The sequence below is a fragment of the Vipera berus genome (genome assembly GCF_964194415.1).
Source record: "Vipera berus genome assembly, chromosome: 1".
In the NCBI taxonomy this organism is placed as follows: domain Eukaryota; kingdom Metazoa; phylum Chordata; class Lepidosauria; order Squamata; family Viperidae; genus Vipera; species Vipera berus.
The window spans coordinates 303,048,502-303,070,499 of record NC_138202.1 but is presented as its reverse complement, the minus strand read 5'-3'; the positions used below and the strand labels follow the sequence as shown (position 1 = coordinate 303,070,499).

General features: G+C 43.1%; 1 protein-coding gene across 1 annotated transcript in view; it reads right to left on the bottom strand.

The window, feature by feature from the left end:
* Window positions 1–224: 224 nt before the first annotated feature.
* Window positions 225–21,998, bottom strand: part of PLB1 (phospholipase B1) — a gene marked incomplete at its 5' end in the record, with an annotated part of 112,955 nt that continues 91,181 nt past the window's right edge. The window contains 8 exons of the mRNA XM_081317282.1: window positions 225–646; window positions 3,645–3,719; window positions 8,721–8,816; window positions 9,487–9,591; window positions 10,899–10,980; window positions 11,767–11,861; window positions 12,802–12,867; window positions 20,117–20,197. Of these exons, the coding sequence (XP_081173408.1) occupies window positions 425–646; window positions 3,645–3,719; window positions 8,721–8,816; window positions 9,487–9,591; window positions 10,899–10,980; window positions 11,767–11,861; window positions 12,802–12,867; window positions 20,117–20,197 (822 nt within the window). The 3' untranslated portion in view covers window positions 225–424. The remainder of the gene's footprint in view (window positions 647–3,644; window positions 3,720–8,720; window positions 8,817–9,486; window positions 9,592–10,898; window positions 10,981–11,766; window positions 11,862–12,801; window positions 12,868–20,116; window positions 20,198–21,998) is intronic.

Here is a 21,998-nt window from a genome sequence, read left to right as displayed (position 1 = left end):
TATTTCAGGTTTAACCTTCGAGCTAAGAGAAAAGACAGAAAGGATTACAACTAGAGGGATGGCAAGAGGATCACAAATGGGAGACAATGTGATCTAGACACATCATAAAAACCTGGTAAATGGCACAGAACTGGATAATTACAATGTTATGCAAAAGTGTTAATATAGTATTTAAAATCAGAAAAGGAGATTACATATAACCTTTTTTTTATTTGCCAGGTAATATCTCTTTATATTTTCCATGTTTACTGCTAAGCATTAGCTTTCACTAGGTCTGACTATTCAAGGTGGGATGAGGTCATTTCTTCCACTTTTAGATGGAAAACTTTAGTTAAAAACAGCATGTGCAAAGCTTCCATGTTGCTTTTTTCATGTCACTAAGAGGTAGCATATGATGTTAAACCTCTTTGGCTCAGATGCACATTTAAAACATTGATGTCTTCTCTTCAGCTGCTGCATCTCTTGCCCTTGGGTGTTTGTTGATTTTATGAGTCATCAGACCCCAAACAATCAGGCATCCTGCCAAAATTCCAGTTGTGGCCGCTATAATCACAGCCCAGTAGGGCACGCTGTCTCCACTGGACTGTGTTTTAAAGCCTGAATTGTGCATTTGGCTGTTTCTTGATGTGAAAAGATATGGATATTCCTGCAGCAGAAAGAAAATATTTACAGAATCTTTAGAGAATAATCTATTTACTACAGATTGCCCTAGTCCAGGGGTAGGCAACCTTGGCTCTTTTATGACTCATGGACTTCAACTCCCAGAATTCCTGAGCCAGCATGGCTGGCTCAGGAATTCTGGGAGTTGAAGTCCATGAGTCATAAAAGAGCCAAGGTTGCCTACCCCTGCCCTAGTCTGAGGGTATGAGAGAATAAACATTTCTCCTCTACAGAGAAGCAATAAAATGGGGGTGGAACTTCTTCTGTTCAGTTGAGACTTATGCAAATGTAAGTAAACATCACTAAATCTATAAGAAAATGATTTTAGGGCAAAAAAACACACACCCCTGATTAATGTAACTTTCCTCAATCCCTGTACTTATGTCAGCATAATGGTATACAGAATTGCTTAAATCTTTCCAGGTCAATTCTTCATTTGGTCTTCAGTTGCCATTCTTCCCTTTCTCTACCAGGCTCTATTGGTATCCTAAAGGTAAAGGTAAAGGTTCCCCCGCACATGCGTGCTAGTCATTTCTGACTCTAGGGGCCGGTGCTCATCTCCGTTTCAAAGCCAAAGAGCCAGCGCTTGTCCGAGGATGTCTCCGTGGTCATTTGGCCGGCATGACTAGACGCCTGAGGCACACGGAACGCTGTTACCTTCCCTCCATAGTGGTCCCTATTTTTCTACTTGCATTTTTTACGTGCTTTCGAACTGCTAGGTTGGCAGAAGCTGGGACGGGTAACAGGCGCTCGCTCTGCTACGTGGCACTTGGGATTCGACCCGCCAAACTGCCGACCTTCTGATCGACAAGCTCAGCGTCCTAACCCACTGAGCCACCGCATCCCTCTATCCTGCTTACAAGTAAATCCCAGGCCTTTTTTCATTAATCCTTCCCAGCTCTGTGGTATCCTTCCTTTCCTGATGTTTTATTTCTGAAAAGATTTATCTGTGGCTCCATTAGAAGTGGGACAAGTATGACTTGAAGAGGTTAGACTCACCTGTCTTAATGCTATCTAATTATTTTAGGTAATCAGATCGTTTATATATTATGTAAATCTCATGATGGATTGGCACTTTTTTAAAAAAATTAAACTTTACTTTAATCCAAATGAAATAAGTTAAGGAGACTTTTTATTACTGATGACTGGGGACGATCCATTCTTTTCACTATTGTCTTAACTCTGCTTATTGTCATTATTCTCTCCTTGATGCTCCACTCTTGTTAAAAGGCTTCACATTTTGCACAGGCTTCTTTCCCCATTTTGTTATAGAGTATTGCCCATTTCCTTAAAATCTATTTCTGACATCTGTTTTTAGACTGTTTGCTGTAGCTTGTGAACTCAGTCTGTCTCTTCCTCTCTCATTCAGAAAGATTTACAACTTTAGGGAAAATTTATAGCATCCAATTCTTCTCTATGGGATAGAATTTTTTTTTTTAATCCCATTTATATCCCGCCCTTCTCCGAAGACTCAGGGCGGCTTACAATCTAAGAAGCACAAATCAGTGTGCTTAGCAATAGCCTTCATTCTATGTATATGCCTGCTTATTAGGGCTTTCGCCCCCCCCCAAGCGGCATTATTACAAAGTCAGCTTATTGCCCCCAACAATCTGGGTCCTCATTTTACCTACCTCAGAAGGATGGAAGGCTGAGTCAACCTTGAGCCTGGTGGGATGGGAACCTGCACTAATTGCAGGCAGCTGGTGTTACTTAAGGAGGCATTAGCCCACTGCTCCACCAAGGCTCCTAGAGACCAGGCATGATAATATTAATTGGGAAAATATAAGTGCAAAGGGTTCATAATTTGTCCCAATTTAATAATTGCTGGAGGCTTTAAAAATGAAAAAGTAAATCAATGGATTAAAATTACGATTGTCTTTGCCACTTATGAGTGGATTGCCTATAGATGAAGACTTTATACTGACAAGTATAATGAAATCTGGGACTCATTTATACAGTATACAGCAGGGGTGTCAAACTCAATTTCATTGAGAGCCACATCAGCATTGCGGTTGCCCTTGGGGCCATGTGGGTATGGCCAGGGTGGGCATGGCCTACTGGGTGGGCGTGGCCAGCTCTACATCGTTCGCATCAAGGGTGCCTATGAGGGCCTGGGCAGGATTGGGGCAGATCTGAGGGTCTCTGGCAGGAGGAGGGTCTCTGGGCCAGGGCCAAGGCAGTGGGGGCCGTTCCCTCACTGTTTCCAGGATGGCTTTGCGGGCCACATGAAACCACTTCACGGGCCGGATGCAGCCCCCCGGGCCTTGTGTTTGACATGTCTGGTATACAGATAGGTTAAAAATAAGTCATATAAATGTATTAAAATGTATATACATATTGTACTTGAATATTTGCATTAGATAAATATATATAAAATTGTAACTGTTTATTGTTCTGACATGTTTTTTTCCTTTGTCATATATCTTTCACTTTTACATTTCTATCATCATTTTTTTGTGTTTTGCTCTTTTTCCTTTCTCTTGCTTTTTGTTATTGTTAAAAAGCAATAAACATTAATTGAATTCTTTTTTTTAAAAAAATGGGAGATTTGATCTAGATGAACCTTCAGCAAATATCCTTTGTATTTTAAAGAGGAGGAAGAGGAGGAAAAAGAAGAAAACAGCCTGACTTGGCTATTATTTCTAAAAAAAATCCTCCACAGCAGTGCTAACCATACAAGAAACATCAAATCTAGTTTATGATTTAGAAAACTTTCAACAGGGGGGGGTTGTTGGACAGATTCAAACTGTGAGGTGAAAACATAGTTACTGAGTCTAATAGTTGTCAGGATGTGGTAAATATGTACTACCTTTGGAATTAATGGCTCCATGTGGGGGAAAACGTATCTGTCCTGCTTATCAGCTTCCAAGAAGCATCTGCTTTCCCTAGATATTGGACCAGGTGGCTTTTAGTTTTCACCCAGAAAGACTTTTCTTGTTCATGTTACAGAGTTAGGGCTCTGTAAGAATTAACTTGCTACTTACTGAGTTGGGACACTTGAGCTTCAGTCTTTCCTTTGTGAAATGTTTATATGACTGTTTATAGCCAACTGGCTCCAGCTGAAAGAGAGACAAAGTTTCCAACTGAAACTGAATCCTATAATCTTTATATGGGCACATACTAACATTGTAAAATCACATTTAAAAAAATAATATATTGCTGCTTTATATTGCAGCACTCAGTTATTCTTGCTTCGACCTTTCTGGGATTCTTAATATATGACTGTATTTACATAATTATGAGATAAAAATGTTAGCAAGGCTGCCTGTTATGGGTAAAGGCAAAACTTTTTATATTTGAGTAATCATACAACCACCCCCACCCCCCTGAAGGCAGGACACTAAATGCCTACAGAAGTGAAATCTACATCAAAGGAATAAAAATAGCTTGTTACAAGCAACTGTGAAGCTGATGTTAACTGGCAAATTAACAAGATGAAATAATAAAAGAATGTGGGAGGGCTAGACTATATGTCCCCTATAACACTGTTAGCTTCTCTGTGACAAGAAGTATCTATAGTTGAGTCTCTTTGGCTAGAGATGAATGGAAAGAGGTCAAACCGGTGAAACCGGACCCTTATTTTAATGGTATTCACTTGCGGATAAGTGAGCATAAGTTGCCAGGGTAGTATCCTAGTTTCCCAAAGATAGCCAGAAATACAGGAATTAGCTGGCTGCTACCCAAAAGATGATTCAGCACCCGTCTTCAAAATCAGTGCAACATAAAGGAGAAATGAAATTGGCAATGCCAAGAGGCAATAAATATTGCTTTATTGTTGTTTGAGTTTTATTTAGATGGAATCCCAGCTACCTGATTAGAATCCCTGACAGGGATAAAAGCCACAAAGACGGTAAGGCCTTCAAGTAATCTGCAACCCACTCTCATTTCCATCTTTTCCAATGATCTGGAGAGAGATTAATTGCTTCTTCCTCTTAAAAAGAGGGAACAATTCTAACACACATTTATCAACAGCCCTACAGGCTTGACCTTGGCCTGGATAGGTTGCAACATCAAAAGAAGCTATGAAATCATGGAAATTTTGCTCTGCCTCTAATTCCTGAACTTCTTGTGTGATGCAGAGGCAACCCATTTCTTGGTTCTCATTGTCACAACGAACTTAAAAAGAGGGAAACATGTTCCACTGTGACCAGTCCCACCTTTGTTCAGGCAAAATAGTTTAATGTGGTCTTATTGATATGAAGTCTATGGAGATTCTCAGTCATCTTGGTCATGATTGTCTCAAAAGTGTTTTTCAAAAGGCAGCCGGACTTTATTTTTTATTTTTTTGAAGACATTTCACTTCTCATCCAAGAAGCTTCTTCAGTTCTGACTGAAACCAGTTGCCTGAAGTTAGAACTGAAGAAGCTTCTTGGATGAGAAACGAAACGTCTTCAAGGAAAAACAAAGTCCAGTTGCCTTTTGAAAAAACATTTTTGGGATATTGCTATGATGTTTTCAGTGGCGTAGCGTGGGTTGTCAGCACCCGGGGCAAGGCAAGTAATTTGCGCCCCCTAACCCACACCGCACGCCTGGCACCCCCCCTCCACAGTGGGCGGCGACTTGGCGGCTCGGATCGGATTCGCACAGCCAGCACTGCAGTGAGAGAGAGTGAGTGAGCCAGGCAGGGGCAGAGAGCTGCGAGTGCGAGTGCGCCCCCCCAGATGTTGCGCCCGGTGCGGCCAGCCCCCCCCTGCACCCCCCACGCTACACCACTGGATGTTTTACTCTAACTTTTTTCATCTTCATTTGACATTGGTTGGATATAAAGACTGAAGAGCAGATTATTAATAATTTATTTTTTGTTAACTTTGTTTTCCTTACATTTAGCTTGGGCTATGATGCATATAGTAAAGGAGTCTGACACTAGCCACTAGCCACAAACTACTCAGTGATTCCTTGGGGTGTTTATCCTAAACTCCATAACTCAGTAATAGAATACATCCTTTTTATTTTAAAAAAAAACCCATTCCCAAATTCCATTCCTGATAAGGGTCTTCCAAAATATTGGAGAAATACTGTCAAAGTAGGCAGTACCTAATTAGATGCAACAACATAAGCAAACTAATCTACATTATATCATCTCTCTATTGCGTCATGCTGCTTCTCATCATTATTGTGGAAGTTAACAAACAAAAGAATTGTGCAATGCTTTGGAGTGCATGGGAAACAGCAGAGAATGCAGAACCTCATTAAATGCAGGTTCTTTAATGACTCATACGGTAGGTAGATGATGTATTTGTGCTCCCAAACATTACAATATACCTTTCCATAATGAAATTCAAAGTATTTCCCAGCCCTACTAATCAACATAAACTGAAGGAGTATAAATTTGGCTTATCTGATCTAGCTTAAAATCAATATATTATCTCTGCAATTCTTAATTCATTTTTGCTGACCAGGATTGAACAAGGAGGCTATAAGGATCTGTTTATAGATAAGAGATAAAATACGGGAGGAAGGAATTATTTGCTGTATTTTAAGAGAATGTGATAAGTTACTAAAATTGTGATGAAGGGGGGAGTCATTTATTTATATATTTCTTTTTTCCTTATGTTTGATTTTTCCCTTTCTTTTATATTATTTGCATTTCCTATTTTTTTTTCTTTTTTAAAATTTGTATTAGTTTTTTTTAATCTTCGTATTGTAATGTTTAATAAAATTATCCCTGTGTTTTTGGTTCAGGGAACTTGTGCTTTCCTGGGAAGACAACACCATTCATTGACACAGACCAGAGCAACCACACACACACACACACACCCAAAAAAAATCATGGGGAGCTTAGAAAAGTGGCTGGCAAAAGCAGCTGAGAATGTGCTGATCAGGCATCCTCCCTCTGCAGTCTTTACCGGAAGGACTACAGAGAGAATTCCACCAGAGATTCTAACATTGCCTGACCCAGAAAAACCTTGAGAGGGAATCATTATTTTAAAAAGAACTTCTTCTGTTCTTACTTCTTGCACTAAGTTAGGAAAGTCACTAGTGACTAGCTTAAGAAATGAATAACACACTAGTAATTCAAGAAAATGTAATAACTTTAAACAGGGATTTTCTAACCAAAGAACAAAAGCTCACAAATTTCTGAACCACAAGGCATTTTTAACCCTACAAATTATCATTCTGGGTCAGTCCTCATTAATGGTTCGAGTTGGCAGAAAACTATACTGATGTTTCTTATCTACATTTGCTGTCTTCAACACTGATTCATACCTTCCCCCTCTTCCCAGTTACTGGAGACAGTTAACTTCTCTCCAGAGTAATGGGTGTCAAAGTCTAACAGATATTATGGCTTTTGAAGTTGTCACTGGATGGTATCAGAATAAGAGGGAAATTTTGTTCCTAAGGATGACTGTTTCGCTCACACCAGTGGAACAACTTGCCTCCAGAAGGTGTGGGTGCTCCAACACTAGAGGTTTTTAAGAAGAGATTGGACAACTATTTGTCTGAAATGGTAGGGGGTTGGACTAGAAGACCTCCAAGGTCCCTTCCAACTTTGTTATTCTGTTATTCGTTAGCTGAGGACAAAACAGAAACAAGATCCCAGGGCATGTTGGTATTGTGGTTAGGTGAAAGAGAGAAAGGTCTCTCTGCCTGAGTTGTCCTTAGATTGGCTCGGAAAATAATGGTTTCTTGGATCATAACATCCTCAAAAAGCAAAGAAAAACACTTTGGGCCATTTCTGTAAAGCTGGTCATACCTTTTTATAATATAAACACATTATATAAGCATATTACTTTTTTTTTGATAAGGCTTAAAATCTTCTAAAAATTATTGACATTCCTAATTATTCTCAAAAGGTGTATTCTGACTTTTTTTTTACAGTTAAGATACTTGTGAGGCTGAAGGCCAAAATATATATATAAAAAATGATGCCATATCAATGAGCAGGACTATTTTTCATTCTTTGTCTCCTGTTTTTCTTACAGAAATACTTTCATGTATTTCCTGTTTCAGAATGGTGGGAAACTGTGCTGTGAGTTTTCAGCAATTTCAGAAGAGGTTGCAAGGAAGGTCATCTTTTCGGTATTGGTAGCTCTTGCAAAAAAAAGAAAAAGTAACTGCATACCTCTGGGGATGCTGTTTAAAAGGACTGTACTTGCAGCTAAAGGCTGTCTTGTCTAAAGATAATGGGAACTGAAATGAAACACATCCAAACGGCACAAAGCTGGTGAAGGTTGACACCAATTTATACCAAAGAACTGGTATTGGATGTTCTAACTTTCCTTATCTCAATACTAATACTGAGATCTATGAAAATTCCTCAAGGATATATTGTGTGCTTTCAGAAGTTCTATCTATAAGTTCAATCAGATCAATGTTTCTATGACTTGAACTTTTAAGCCATCATAATTGTGATTTTAATTTTTGCAGCTAGACTTAATTTTATTTTATTTTAATTTTATATTGTATTGTTTTTAAATGTTGCCTTGTAAACCAATTAATTAATTAATTAATTAATTAATGTGATTTCCAGCTCCCAGAAGAATGAAAGCAATTATTTAGACAGCCATTTGTCTGAAATGGTATAGGGTTTGCTGCTTGAGCAAGGGGTTGGACTAGATGACCTCCAAGGTTCCTTCCAAATGTTTCATTACTACTACTACTACTACTACTGCTACTACATCAACCCTATTCCTTTTTGTGATTGGCCAGTGGGAATGGTGGGGGAATTCTCCAGATATGGAGCTGTTTTTTCCCCAGCCCAGACTTGGAAAAGGAGAAGACATGTGCAAAGGCAGGTCATCTGTTTCTCAGATGAAATGTGGGTCCCATCAGTTCAGAACATTTTTTTTGGCAAAATTAAAGATGCCAGATCCTGGGTAGAAGGGAAAAGAATGTTAGGGAATCCAACAATCCCTGTTCTGAAACAACCCCCATTAAAATGTGTCAGAGCAGCAACATTAAGCATTAAACATTAACATTGAGGTGCAATAATAGGTAGGCTATTAAGAAGCAACATAGTCTCTTGCAATCTCAAGGACAGTAAGAAACACATTAAGATAGCTGTGAAGCTAAGCCTTCAATGAATTCTGAGGTCCCTTCCAATTCAGGGATTCACTTACCATATTATTCCAGAGTGCCACAGCCATCTCAGCATGACCTCTCTCAGAGAAATGAAAGCAATCCACTGCAAAGAAACTCAGATCTGGTTCCCCTTCCTATGATTTAATACAAAACATTATTCCATTTCAGTAAACCATTTATTCCTTGTTAGCAAGGCTCTGGCATTTCTCATGTAAGTTTTGGCTCCTTGTTTTCTGTTTCTGGGCCAAGATTTTGCTAGTCAAATCTTACCTACCAAGAGAAGTTACAGAATTAAATTGGATTGTTTCTGGGACAATGGTTGAAATGATGATTTTGCTTACTTGCTCCTCTGTTTTGCAGTTTCCCTTGAGACAAAACTGATAATGTGATTACAAAGATGTTGTAATGTATTGGGATTTTACTTGAACTGTTTCATGTGTCTGTTTGAATGCTGCTTAAGGTTGCTCAATTGGTGTGTCTGTGTAACGGTCACTGACTAGCCAGACTTGCTGTCTCCAAGAAGATCATTGGATGATTTGGGGTAAGGGAATGGGTTCCTTTAAACCTATTGGCCGCCGCCTAGTGGCCAACTGTATAAATAGCTGCGCAGAAGCCTCTGTTTCAGTTCTGTTCCTGTTTGCCTCAATAAAGCAATGTTCCTGTTTGCAACCTCTCGTCTCGCTTACTGCCTACAAAGAACTCACTACACAACAGATGTAATCCTCACCCTTTGTATCTATCTTGTATACAGTAAAACAAATAAGGATGTAATAACGAATGCTTCAGCAACACACAGCAACTTACACTGTCTAGTGGTAGGAAGGTGTTTCGGAAAAATGGTTGCACAACAACGGCAAAATCCTCCCGCTGATCATAACGGCCACTGTTGAATAGCATTGCACTTTTAATCTGTTTGGAAATGAAAAGTAGTAAATTTCAAGGCCACTTTTTCCCCTCCAGTTTACAAATGCTAACTCAAACATGTCTTGTCTTCTAGAAACTAGAAACTTAACTCAGTTCATATAGATTCTCTGGGGTCTCAACTCTGATCAACAGAAATAAATTGTACTATTTCTGAGGAAATAATAATGTTGGAAGGGACTTTGGAGGTCATCTAGTCCAATCCCCTACTCAGGCAGGAAACCCTATACCATTTCAGACGAATGGCTCTCCAATCTCTTCTTAAAAACTTCCAGTGTTGCAGCATTCACAGCTTCTGGAGGCAGGTTGTTCCACTAATTAATTGTTCTAACTGTTAGAAAATTTCACCTTAGTTCAGATGTTGGTGGGAATTGATGGGTCTACTTGCTCCTCTGTTTTGTACCTTCTCAGAAAATAAAAATGGTCATACAGTATAATGGTAGTACCACAGAAAACTATCTAGCTTGGTTCCCAAACAGAGATGAAAATACTATCCAGCTTTGTTCCCCAAAATTTTTTTTTTAGAAAAACATGCTTTGCCTAATTATTATATTTTCATCTCTGGACAGTTGCTGAATTTTCAGTTATAATCCTGAATGTCAAAGGCCTTCTTTCCTTATAATTCTCTGACAAATGGAAAGACATTGCTTTTGATGTTCTCAAAGTAAGACTTTCTGTAATTGTGTCATCAGATGCCATGTCACATTTAATTTCTGGCATAGATCATACTGCAAGTAAGTGTTTAGAAAAATAAAAAAATAGAAATTGGTACACAATAGAGAAAAAATAATGGGAAAAAGAGACTTGGAGTTGCCAGAGCCATTTATATATGAATGGTGCCCTTTTGCTTTCTAGTATCCACACCTAGAAAATAAATAAACCATTCATATCTATAGTATTAGGGAGATCCATATAATCTAAATACATTCCATATGGGTACCACTTTCAAAGATAACTTCATTCTGTCAAATAGTCTACATTTTCTTAGATTGCAAATAAAGCCAACACACACAAACAATTGTCTTTAAAGTCAACGTTCCCAAATTCATTTTCCCTCCCATGTAATATTTCCAGAAATGCCCTGTTTGCAGTGCATTATTGATCTGAGAAATGGTTTAAAAGTCTCATTCTCTATGAATTTTATTTACATCTGGCTGTGATAAGTTTCATTTTGGTAGATCACACTTTCACCTTTTAAAAAGTCCATGACAGATTTTGTTTCATCTCTATGATGTTTGCTTAAAAGAATGCATGGCTGAGGTCTTGGAATCAAGTTAAATAAGAACTTTTTTTACCTGAAAATCTCTGTTAATTATCTTCATTTCTTGCAGATCAGAAGAGTTATCCCAAGAATTTAGAAAACATGGACAAAGGCTCCTAAAAGTGAGCAACGTTGAAAGTGAAGACGAGCATAAACCAATTTAAATTAAAAGTGTTTAAAAAAATACTAATATATGCCAACCCATGTCAGTTTCAGTATCATTTCTGTGTTTGGGTGACAATGGGAGCTCTTGATTTTTGTTAGCTTAATAACATAATGACCAGAAGAATATGCTTCTGTTCTAGGCTAAAGATAGTACACTAAGGATGCCAGTTTACATGTAGCAAATTTAACATATAAATCTACCATTGTATGATGTGAATTTTGTGTGACTTATTGAATTGGAGGTTGAGGCTAACCAGCATATGGCCCTGTAACTGTTGCTGAATTACAATTCCCAGAATTCTTCATTGATTCCCCTTTAGAAACAAAACACTTCGCTTCACCAAGCAAAAAAAAATAATGAGTTTGTTGTGACATGGTTGCTGAGATAAGAAGTAGAAAATATCTTAATCGAGATACTTTAAAAGTCTATGTTTTGGTGTGGTTCTGATTTTGTGGATTGCATTCCATTTTGTTATTATCTGAACAAAAAACCTGGAGCTCAAAATGATTTCTCTTGAGTAGCTGCTGCATCTTTAAAGGAAATCAATAAAAGCTACTCCCATGCGAACCCAGGGTTATATTTGGAGTATCTGCTGCTTCACAGCTCCCAAATCCAATAGTATCTGACAGAGCACAGATTTTAAGTTCTTTGTGGCTGCTTTATGAATGAAGAAGAAACAAATTAGCCATAAAAATAGAATTCAGTACAGACTGCTATGCACGATCTGCTTACTTACACCCCTGAAAGGACACATTTGGATTCTTCCCTTTCTATCTGGCGCAGTCCAGTGAGTTCCATTATTTCCACCATGTTGACAAAGGCCCGAGGGAGCTGCAGGAATTAAATAACTAGCTTTATTGATTCCCCCAAAGCACAAGCTAGTCAACAAACAACACAAAAAGGTTATACACAGATTAGTTCTGAACATACCTGGCCTTTCTGTAAGCCACAGACCAGGAAGTAGCAAAAGACGAACAGCAGTGAGCTATTGCAATTCACTAATATGTTATGCATGATATTTACATTATAGCTAAAAATGAGTCAACCAGAAGGCAAGTCTGCTAAAACATAATGCTTTTTCTACAGGCATTAATGATGACTGCATAATTTTGGCAACTCAAAGCTTTTTTTTAATAACATAACAGACCACACATTTATGCCACCAACTTTGGCTAAGGGAAGGAAAGGGAAAAACAGACAGAACTACTTGGAAATAAGCTGCATGGTTCCTCCTTTCAGGCTGAACTGGACCTGTATGCTTTGAAGTTCTTTTTTGCCCAAGTTTTTAAGTGGAATTAGAAGGTGGTGTCAGATGACGTTGGGGAATTTGAGGCTGACCATGGCCTCAGGAAAACTGAACAAACTCTACTACATTGTTTCCTGAATTATTTCACCAATATCCAGAACTCACTATCAGTAAAGAACCCGGGATACTGAAAATTAACAAAACCGGCATGACAACGTGCCACCTGCTGTCTTGAGCAGAAGATCTTCATTTTTACAGTACACTTTAAGGAACTAGTTCCATGTTATCTGAGGTGAAGAAAATATAGTATCATGGTATCATTTTCCTCATATTACAATTCCAGTCATGTTCTTGGCCATTACTTTTCATATTCACCGGATGGCCCTTCAGAGATGTTTGTACTGACGCCAGCTACTTGGATAGAATGCTGGGAATGAAAAATAATCATGGAGATGCCAAGGGAGGTAAGTAACTTTTAACAGATGTGGCAAGAATTCAGCTGTCTAGAGTGTCTCAAACTCTTACCTCCTTATAAAGGATATCAAGAGCTTCCTGGCGGTGGTTTACATATTTTTCCACTGAATATGCCTCCTGCAAAAGATAGAATACCAGATTATTCATGCTATCTTTGACAATCTCTAATGCTCACCCATATGGAATGTCCATGAAACAGCTTGATTTGCCTGATATATATAGATATAGAGTATATTTTATATTTACAAAAATGTCATGTATTTATGAGGCATTATTATAATTATCGGGAGGGACGCGGTGGCTCAGTGGGTTAGGATGCTGAGCTTGTCGATCAGAAGGTCGGCAGTTTGGCAGGTCGAATCCCGAGTGCCGCGTAATAGTGAGTGCCTGTTACTCATCCCAGCTTCTGCCAACCTAGCAGTTCGAAAGCATGTAAAAATGCAAGTGGAAAAATAGGGACCACTATGGTGGGAAGGTAACAGCGTTCCGTGCGCCTTTGGTGTCTAGTCATGCTGGCCACATGACCACGGAGATGTCCTCGGACAAGCACTGGCTCTTTGGCTTTGAAACAAAGATGAGCACTGGCCCCTAGAGTTGGAAACGACTAGCACACATGTGCAGGGGAACCTTTACCTTTACCTATTATAATTATCAGATCATAACAATCTGAGATTCTGGTTTTTATCTATTTCCTTAAAAATGTTAAAGTACTATCAATTCAAGATAAGGCATCCCTTTCACAATAACCCAGTTTTAAAACTCCTTCCTAAAGGAATGTAGTCTAATACAGGTACTCTGTATTGTTGTCCTATCCTTTCTAGGCAGACAGTGAAAAATACTATTTAATCTGAATTTCAGTAGTGCTCAATAGGAATATTGACACTGTAATTTTGTTTCTCCATTCACTTTTAATTTTAGCTTTTATTCTTTCCTTCAATATTGGTTATAGAGTTTGTTTAATTGGTTTCATGCAGCCTTAGCCAACCAGCTCAACGCATCTGAAGTGAACAGAGATGGGAAGACTATTTTAATGCTGTATAAAATTGCTAGAAAGTAGTTTAAATGCCTCAACGAACTAAAATGAATAAGCCAATTTAGAGTCTTTATATAAAAACAAAATCAGGTTTTTGCAAGTCAGGAAAGAAAGTATAATTTGCAGTAATATTCAAAATCTATTTTACCAATTTGAAATAAAATTCACAAACAGAAAATGTAAGTATCTCTGCTGGTCTTTTCTGATATGATCTTAAAATAAATGATTTTCATTAAAATGATCTTTGTTAAAATAAATCTGAAAATTGGACTTTTATTCTATAGAATCTCAATATCCAATGGTACATGTACAAAAATGATTAATCCAAATTGGTTTTCAACATTGTAGAAGAAACTTCTGCTTTGTAGCAGAACAGTTACTTCTCTGCAATTTTTTCACATTTTTTTAAAAAAATATTCCATATGTTTTCTTTTTCTGTCCAAATTTTACTTTACAAATAAACAGAGAATTCTTGTGAATGTCTGAAAACAGCTGAATAAGTCTGGTGTAGTGATTAAGGTGCTGGCCTAGAAACCAGGAGACCGTGAGTTCTAGTCCCACCTTAGGCATGAAAAGCCAGCTAGGCGACTTCGGGGCACTCATTCTCCCTCAGCCCAACCCACCTCACAGGGTAACTGTTGCAGGGAAAATAGGAGGAAATATTATGTATGTTTGCTGCCTTGAGTGACTGATAAAGTAAAAAAACACCTAATAAATAAAATAATAAATTATCAGTTCTCAAAGTGAATTTTCACAGTCATTTTATTGAAGAGCTAGAATCTAAAGAATTGTTCTGAACCAGCCCTCTTCTCACAACCCCTAATTAAAAGAAGAGTCTGGAAAGCGTCCAAGGCTAAAAGGCTTCTGCCAAGATTTAATTACGCAGTTAACAAAAACACAAGAGCTTGTCTTCTCAAGCGGAAAAGTTGCTTTCAGCAACCAGCCCCTCCCCAAACACTTCTTTTATAGAGAGCTCAGGGCGTGGTCTCCCTGTGCCTCCTCCCGAGGAGTCCCATAGTCTTTCTTTGTTTGTCCCTGCTCGTCTGCCTCCTGCGTCGGGCGTCCTTGAACAGGGCCAGCTGTGGGTCATCATCCTCCGCACTCTCGGGCTCACACAGCTGAGAAGAGGTCCCCGGCTGAGGACTCTGCAAAGCCTCCAAATCATCATCAGCCGGTTCGTTTCCCTCCTCCCCCACATCTGAGTCCTCCGATACATCGGAGCCGGCTGTCGGACCCACAGGCTGGCCCTGAGTCACAACACTATCCCGCACCGCAGGGCCCTTCCCCCGGGTCTGCCGATCCGGATGCGGTCGGGATGGGAACTGTTCGTGAAAAGCAGTCACCAACGCAGGGGCATGAACGGCGGTCGCGTCTTCCCATGTGAAGTCCTCCGGCCCGTACCCTTTCCACTCGATCAGGTACTGGAAGCGACCTTTCAGCCAGCGGGAATCCCTGATGCTGGCGACCTCGTACTCGGGGGTGCTGTCTCCATCACGAGTTCCTGATGGTGGAGGTTCCGCCTGGCGAAGTGGACAGGCCGGTCGTTCGGGGACCAGCAAGGACCGATGGAAGACGGGGTGCACGCGCAGGGAACGTGGCAGAGTTAAACGATAGGCGACCGGGTTGATGACGGCCTCGACTGGGAACGGTCCAAGGTAACGGTGGTCCAGCTTCCTCGCCGGCCGAGTGGATGGCAGGTTCCTGGTGGACAGCCAGACCCGATCCCCCACCGATAGTGGAGGCGTATCCCTTCTCGACCGATCGGCGAACCTCTTGTAGTCGGCCTTGGCCTTCTCCAGCTGCCGTCGCACCAACCGATGGATTGCCTGTAACTCCGCCATGAATTCGTTCGCTGCCGGCTCCGGTGAGTCCACGGGAGAAAGGGGGAAAAACCGGGGGTGATAACCCACGTTGGCCAAGAACGGTGTCATCTGCGTGGAGGTGTGCTGCGAGTTGTTAAAGGCAAACTCGGCTATGGCCAAGTAGTCCACCCAATTGTCCTGCTGCAGGTTAACGTAGCAGCGCAGATACTGCTCTAAAATGCCGATGACCTTCTCGGTACCCCCGTCGGTCTGAGGATGATGCGCGGACGAGAGGCAAACCTTAATGTCCAACGCCCGCATCAACTCCTGCCAGAAGCGGGCTGTAAACTGGGCCCCCCTATCGGAGACGACTCTATCGGGAAGGCCGTGCAGCCGGAACACCTGTTGGATGAACATGCGACTAGTGGCGCGAGCTGACGGTAAGCCGCGACAGGGGATGAAGTGCGCCATCTTGGTCAACATGTCCACCACCACAAACACTGTCGTGAAGCCGGAGGATGGGGGTAGATCCGTCAGAAAGTCCATGGACACAGCCCCCCAGGGTCTCTTGGGCGTTGGCAAAGGCTGCAGTAAACCAGGCGGGGCCCCTGTCGCTGACTTGGCCTGCCTGCATGGGACGCAGGAGGTGACATAAGACTGGACATCGTGTCGGACTCGGGGCCACCAGAAGGTACGGGAGACCAGGTTCAGAGTCTTGAACAGGCCAAAATGCCCCGCAGCCGGGTTATCATGACATTGGCTGAGGACGAGTCCCCTGAGTGGCCCTCCTGGAACATAGAGCCGGTCACGATAATACAGGAGTCCATCCGTGACCGACCAAGGCGAATCTGGCCCTACCTCTTCCTTCCGCTGAGCCACCCACGCCTCCTGCTGCTGCGCCTCCCGGATCCGAGCCCGTATATCCACCGGCTCCCGCACCGCAGCAAAAGACTCGACGGGGATCACTGTCCTGGGCGGAAGCTTGTCTTCCACTCGGGTGTACTCGGGCTTCCTGGACAGAGCATCCGCTCTCTGGTTGTGCCCGCTTGGTATGTACCGCACCCGGAAGTCAAACCTCGCAAAGAAGAGGGACCACCGGATCTGGCGTTGGTTCAAATTCCGAGCGGTCTGCAGGCTTTCCAGATTCTTGTGGTCCGTCCGGACCTCGATCTGATGCCGCGCCCCCTCCAGATGATGCCTCCAAGCCTCGAACGCTGCCTTGATGGCCAGCAGCTCCTTCTCCCAGATGGTATAGTTGCGCTCCGAGGGGTTCAATTTCCGAGAGTGATACGCGCAAGGGAAAAGGGTACCGTTGGGCGTCGCTGCCTGGAGTAACACGGCCCCAATGGCAATGTCGGAGGCGTCCGCCTCCACGACAAACGGCCGTTGCGGGTCAGGATGCTTCAAGATGGGCTCCTTCATGAAGGCGTCCTTCAAAGCTTGGAACGCCTGTTGTTCGGGGGCGTTCCACTGGAACCGAGTCTTCTTCTGCAGGAGCCGGGTGAGGGGGGCTGTCAAGGCAGCAAAGCCAGGGATGAATGTCCGATAGTAGTTGGCAAATCCAAGAAGTCGCTGAACATCCTTCACGCGACGCGGGGGTTGCCAACTCTGCAACGACTCAACTTTACTTGGATCCATGGCGATGCCCTCAGGAGAAATGCGGTGGCCCAAGAAATCAATGGTCACCTGGTAGAACTGGCACTTCTCCAACTTGGCAAACAGCCGATGTTTCCGGAGGCGCTGCAGGACCTGACGGAGATGCTGATGATGCACTTCACGCGACGGGGAGTAAATCAGGATGTCGTCCAGGTAAATCACAACAAACTGGTCCAACAGATCCCGAAAGATGTCGTTCATAAAATGCTGAAACACAGCGGGGGCGTTGGTCAGGCCAAACGGCATCACCGTGTACTCGAAATGTCCATAGCGAGTACCAAACGCCGTCTTCCACTCATCACCCGGCCGAACCCTGACGAGGTTGTAAGCTCCACGCAGGTCCAGTTTCGTGAAGATCTTAGCCTCCCGGAGTCGGTCCAAGAGCTCGGGGATGAGGGGCAGCGGGTAGCGGTTACGCACCGTGATGGCATTGAGTTTCCGGTAGTCACAGCAAAGCCGTAACTCGCCCGACTTCTTTTTGACGAAGAGCACGGGCGCAGACACTGGCGAGGACGAGGGCCGGATGAATCCACGAGCCAAGTTCTTTGTCAGGAAGTCCCGCAATGCAGCCAACTCGGGCTCCGACATGGAGTACAAACGCCCCACTGGGAGAGGCGCATCAGGGACTAGGTCAATGGAGCAGTCGTAGGGCCTGTGCGGGGGTAATTGGTCCGCCTCTGACTCGCTGAACACGTCAGCAAAGTCGGACAGTACGGGAGGCAAGGAAACCCCTGAGGAACCCTCCACCTGGCCGGCACAGATATGGCGGGTGTGGTCCACGCACTGCAAACTTGGGAAGGTGACCAAGTTCTGAGACCAATAGATCTGTGGATCATGCGCCCGGAGCCACGCCAGTCCCAAGACCACGGGGAAGTGCAGATCCGAAGTGACGTAAAACTGAATGGCCTCCACATGGGTACTGATGGCCATACACACGGGTTGCGTGGCGGCCGTGATAGGCCCGGACAGGAGCACTCGACCATCGATGGTCTCCACAAGCATGGGCGGATCCACCGGACACTGGGGAACAGCCCATTTGGCCACAAAGGCCGAATCCATAAAGTTAGTGGTAGCCCCAGAGTCAATTAAGGCATGGACCGGAATCCCCTCTGGCTTGCCAGGAAGGATCAGTCGTGCCTCCAAAATCAAATGCCGTGGAGGTTCACAGGCACCGTCGGAACGGCGTCGCTCGGCGTGGTCGTTGTGGGTCGCCCGATCTTTCACACCGTCTAGATCGGGCTCGGGCCGTTTCCCGATAGCAAAGCAGGGGACTTTCTCGGGGCAGGCTTGGTCACTGACGCCCGCTGACGCTTCTTCGGGCAAGAAGCAGCCAAATGTCCAGGGTCCCCACAGTAAAAACACAACCCCTCCGATCGTCGTCTGTCCATTTCCGTCACCGATAGACGGGACCTGGCGGCACCCAGCTCCATTGGCTCCTCCCTCTGGACTGGGGGCTCACGCACAACAGGGGCGGCAGGGGTCTGTGGGGTGGCACGGCGACTCTTACGCTGCTGCAGCCGGGCATCGATCCGCAGACAAAGATGGATCAGCCCATTCAGGTCTGAGGGAATGTCCACGCGGGCCAGCTCATCCAACATCTCCTCTGACAAGCCATCCTGAAAGGCATCCACGAGCGCAGCCTCATTCCAGGCGGAATCCTGGCTAAGCAGCCGGAAATCGCTGATATAGGCCTGTAGGGGGCGCAGACCCTGCCTCAAAGCTTTCAGACGTCGGGTGGCGGTCTGCGCCTTAATCGGGTCCTCGTACATGAGGCGCATATGGTCACAAAACCCCCCAAAGTTATCCAACAAAGGGCTAGGCTGTGCCAACAGAGGCGTGCCCCAACGAGCTGCATCTCCCGACAGAAGGCTCAACACGAATCCCACCTTATCTCGGTCAGTGGGGAAATCAGCTGCTCTCACGCTGATATAAAGCTGGCATTGTCCCAGGAAGGCAGGAAACAGTTCTGGTTTACCAGCAAATTTATCCGGCATAGCTATCTGACATTTCCTCCTGGGTGGGGGGGCAGCATGTACCTGAGCCTGCAGTTGTGCCACCTGAGTGGCCAGCAAGGTGAGTTGCTGGTTGAGCTGGGCATTCTCGGCAAGAAGCTGCTCCATCGTAGTATTAAGGGGTGGGTGGCTGAAAGCAAACTGTTCTGAACCAGCCCTCTTCTCACAACCCCTAATTAAAAGAAGAGTCTGGAAAGCGTCCAAGGCTAAAAGGCTTCTGCCAAGATTTAATTACGCAGTTAACAAAAACACAAGAGCTTGTCTTCTCAAGCGGAAAAGTTGCTTTCAGCAACCAGCCCCTCCCCAAACACTTCTTTTATAGAGAGCTCAGGGCGTGGTCTCCCTGTGCCTCCTCCCGAGGAGTCCCATAGTCTTTCTTTGTTTGTCCCTGCTCGTCTGCCTCCTGCGTCGGGCGTCCTTGAACAGGGCCAGCTGTGGGTCATCATCCTCCGCACTCTCGGGCTCACACAGCTGAGAAGAGGTCCCCGGCTGAGGACTCTGCAAAGCCTCCAAATCATCATCAGCCGGTTCGTTTCCCTCCTCCCCCACATCTGAGTCCTCCGATACATCGGAGCCGGCTGTCGGACCCACAGGCTGGCCCTGAGTCACAACAAGAATGATGCTACTGTAGGATTAATATGGCTCAGTTTTAATAGGTTTATCTATGACTATTCAAAAGGGACGCGGTGTGGCTCAGTGGGTTAGGACGCTGAGATTGTTGATCAGAAGGTCGGCAGTTTGGCGGGTCGAATCCTGAGTGCCGCAGAGTGAGCGCCTGTTATTCGTCCCAGCTTCTGCCAACCTAGCAGTTTGAAAGCACGTAAAAACCTTTACCTTTACCTATGAGTATTCTGCTTGCATACCTTATCTAAACAGTGTTGACAGAGGTCATTGACTCCGATGAAGATGGTAACTAACTTCCAGTCCTCCTTATAGTTGAGGTTCTAGTGAAGAATAAAAGAAATGGGATCCAACATTACAGATTTTATAGTTGCTTTGGAGGTAATAAGGCATGTCCTCAAGTGCTTTTGCCATGATGCCCTCAAATCTGTTCCTCAGAACTATAGAGATTGTTATTGGTAACATTTAGATTAGTGGCCTAAAATCTGTTCCATGGAAATAGGACATATTTCAAGGAGATTCTGAGTTTATCTTTTTCAATTTAATAATGGTATTCATCAGTAACACACATTACTTTCAAGCCTTTGACTCTCTCAAACATCCATTAACAGAACAAAACAAAACAAAACAAAACAGAATTACAGAGTTTGAAGGGACCTTGGAGGTCTTCTAGTCCAATCTCAAATATTTTCATTTTGTCAAATGAACACTTCAGTTGTTCCCCGTTGGCTGACTACATTTCTCTTTCTGGGAAATCCTCCCTATGAGATGGAGGCAATGCTTGAGGAACAGAATGGACTGAATGAACCTGCAACATTTCCCTAAACTTATATACGTTGATATAGATTAGTAACATATGTGAAATAGAAATTATAAGCATGGGAGAAGGGGAAAATCATGAATTCTGGCTATAAACACAACACCATGTCTGTCACCAACTACTGTAAAACCCATGAAATTAATATGCTTTGATTGGATTTTATAGAAATAAGCAGGCTGAAATCTGTTCTTTTGTCTGCAGGGGGTTGGTCTGCTTGAACATTGGAGACAGCAGCCAAGAGTTACAAAAGAAGAAATAATCCCAGATTTGTTTTCCTTATATTTGACAAATGGCAATGCAAAAGAATTCTCATTTGGGGGGAAAAAATAAAACCCTGACAGCTTCTCTGGGTCCCTGTATATATATCAGAGATTTCAATTCACAATGGGTATGAGAGATTGGGTTTGCAAAGACTGTAACACTTTAATGTTAGCTTAGAAGTAAAGCAAGGAGAGGCAGAAACATTTCTTCCGTGATGAAAACAGAATACTTGTCAAGAATGCTAGAAAGAAGGAAGGGGGATGCTTTGTGGTGGAGGGAGCATTTGTGTTCCTGAGATTGGGGTTTAGCCTACGTCATGGGCAAGCCAACTATTGGAACCGCTGAGGGCTGTAATTCTGTGGAAAACATTTTGTAACATGCAAGACAAAAAGGAATAGGGCTATTTTTAGAGCAACAAGCTTATATCACAAGCAGTGCTGGCGAGTCTATCCTGGCCTGGGAATCACTAATGTTGCCAATTTCTTGTCTCATTAATTGAATTTCTTTCCCTGGCCTGTTACTTTGTCTTCAAAGGATGCCTGCAGTGTTTGACATCACTTCTTTCTGTTTTGTAAGCAGGGATCATGATCTCTGGAACCCAGCAGTTATTCTGACTTTTTTTTTAAATGTCAATGTTTCCACTCAGCTGCTCCCAGGAATAATCAGACACAGAGGGGAAGAAAGGGAGGTGGAGTGAAGGAGAAAGAGAGAGATGAAAGGAAACATGAAAATGCAAAAAGGAAAATCAATTCCCTTTTTTTACATATCTTTGCTATTCCAAAGGTCATGATAAAGCTTCCTTCCAAGCAGCTCAACTTTTCTGACAACGTAGACACTTGCATTTAGTTTTAGGGAGGGAGGTGGATAACAAAATGGAAGTGGTTTGTTATTGCCTTCCTCTGGGATATATATATATATATTTTCATCATCCCACTGTTGGCTAATATTTTCCACCTAGGTGCTATCCCAAACTGACCCTGCTTACCTTTTTGAGCTCAGTCCAGGTGGGATAGATGCTGCCATAAATAACCAAATACACAACT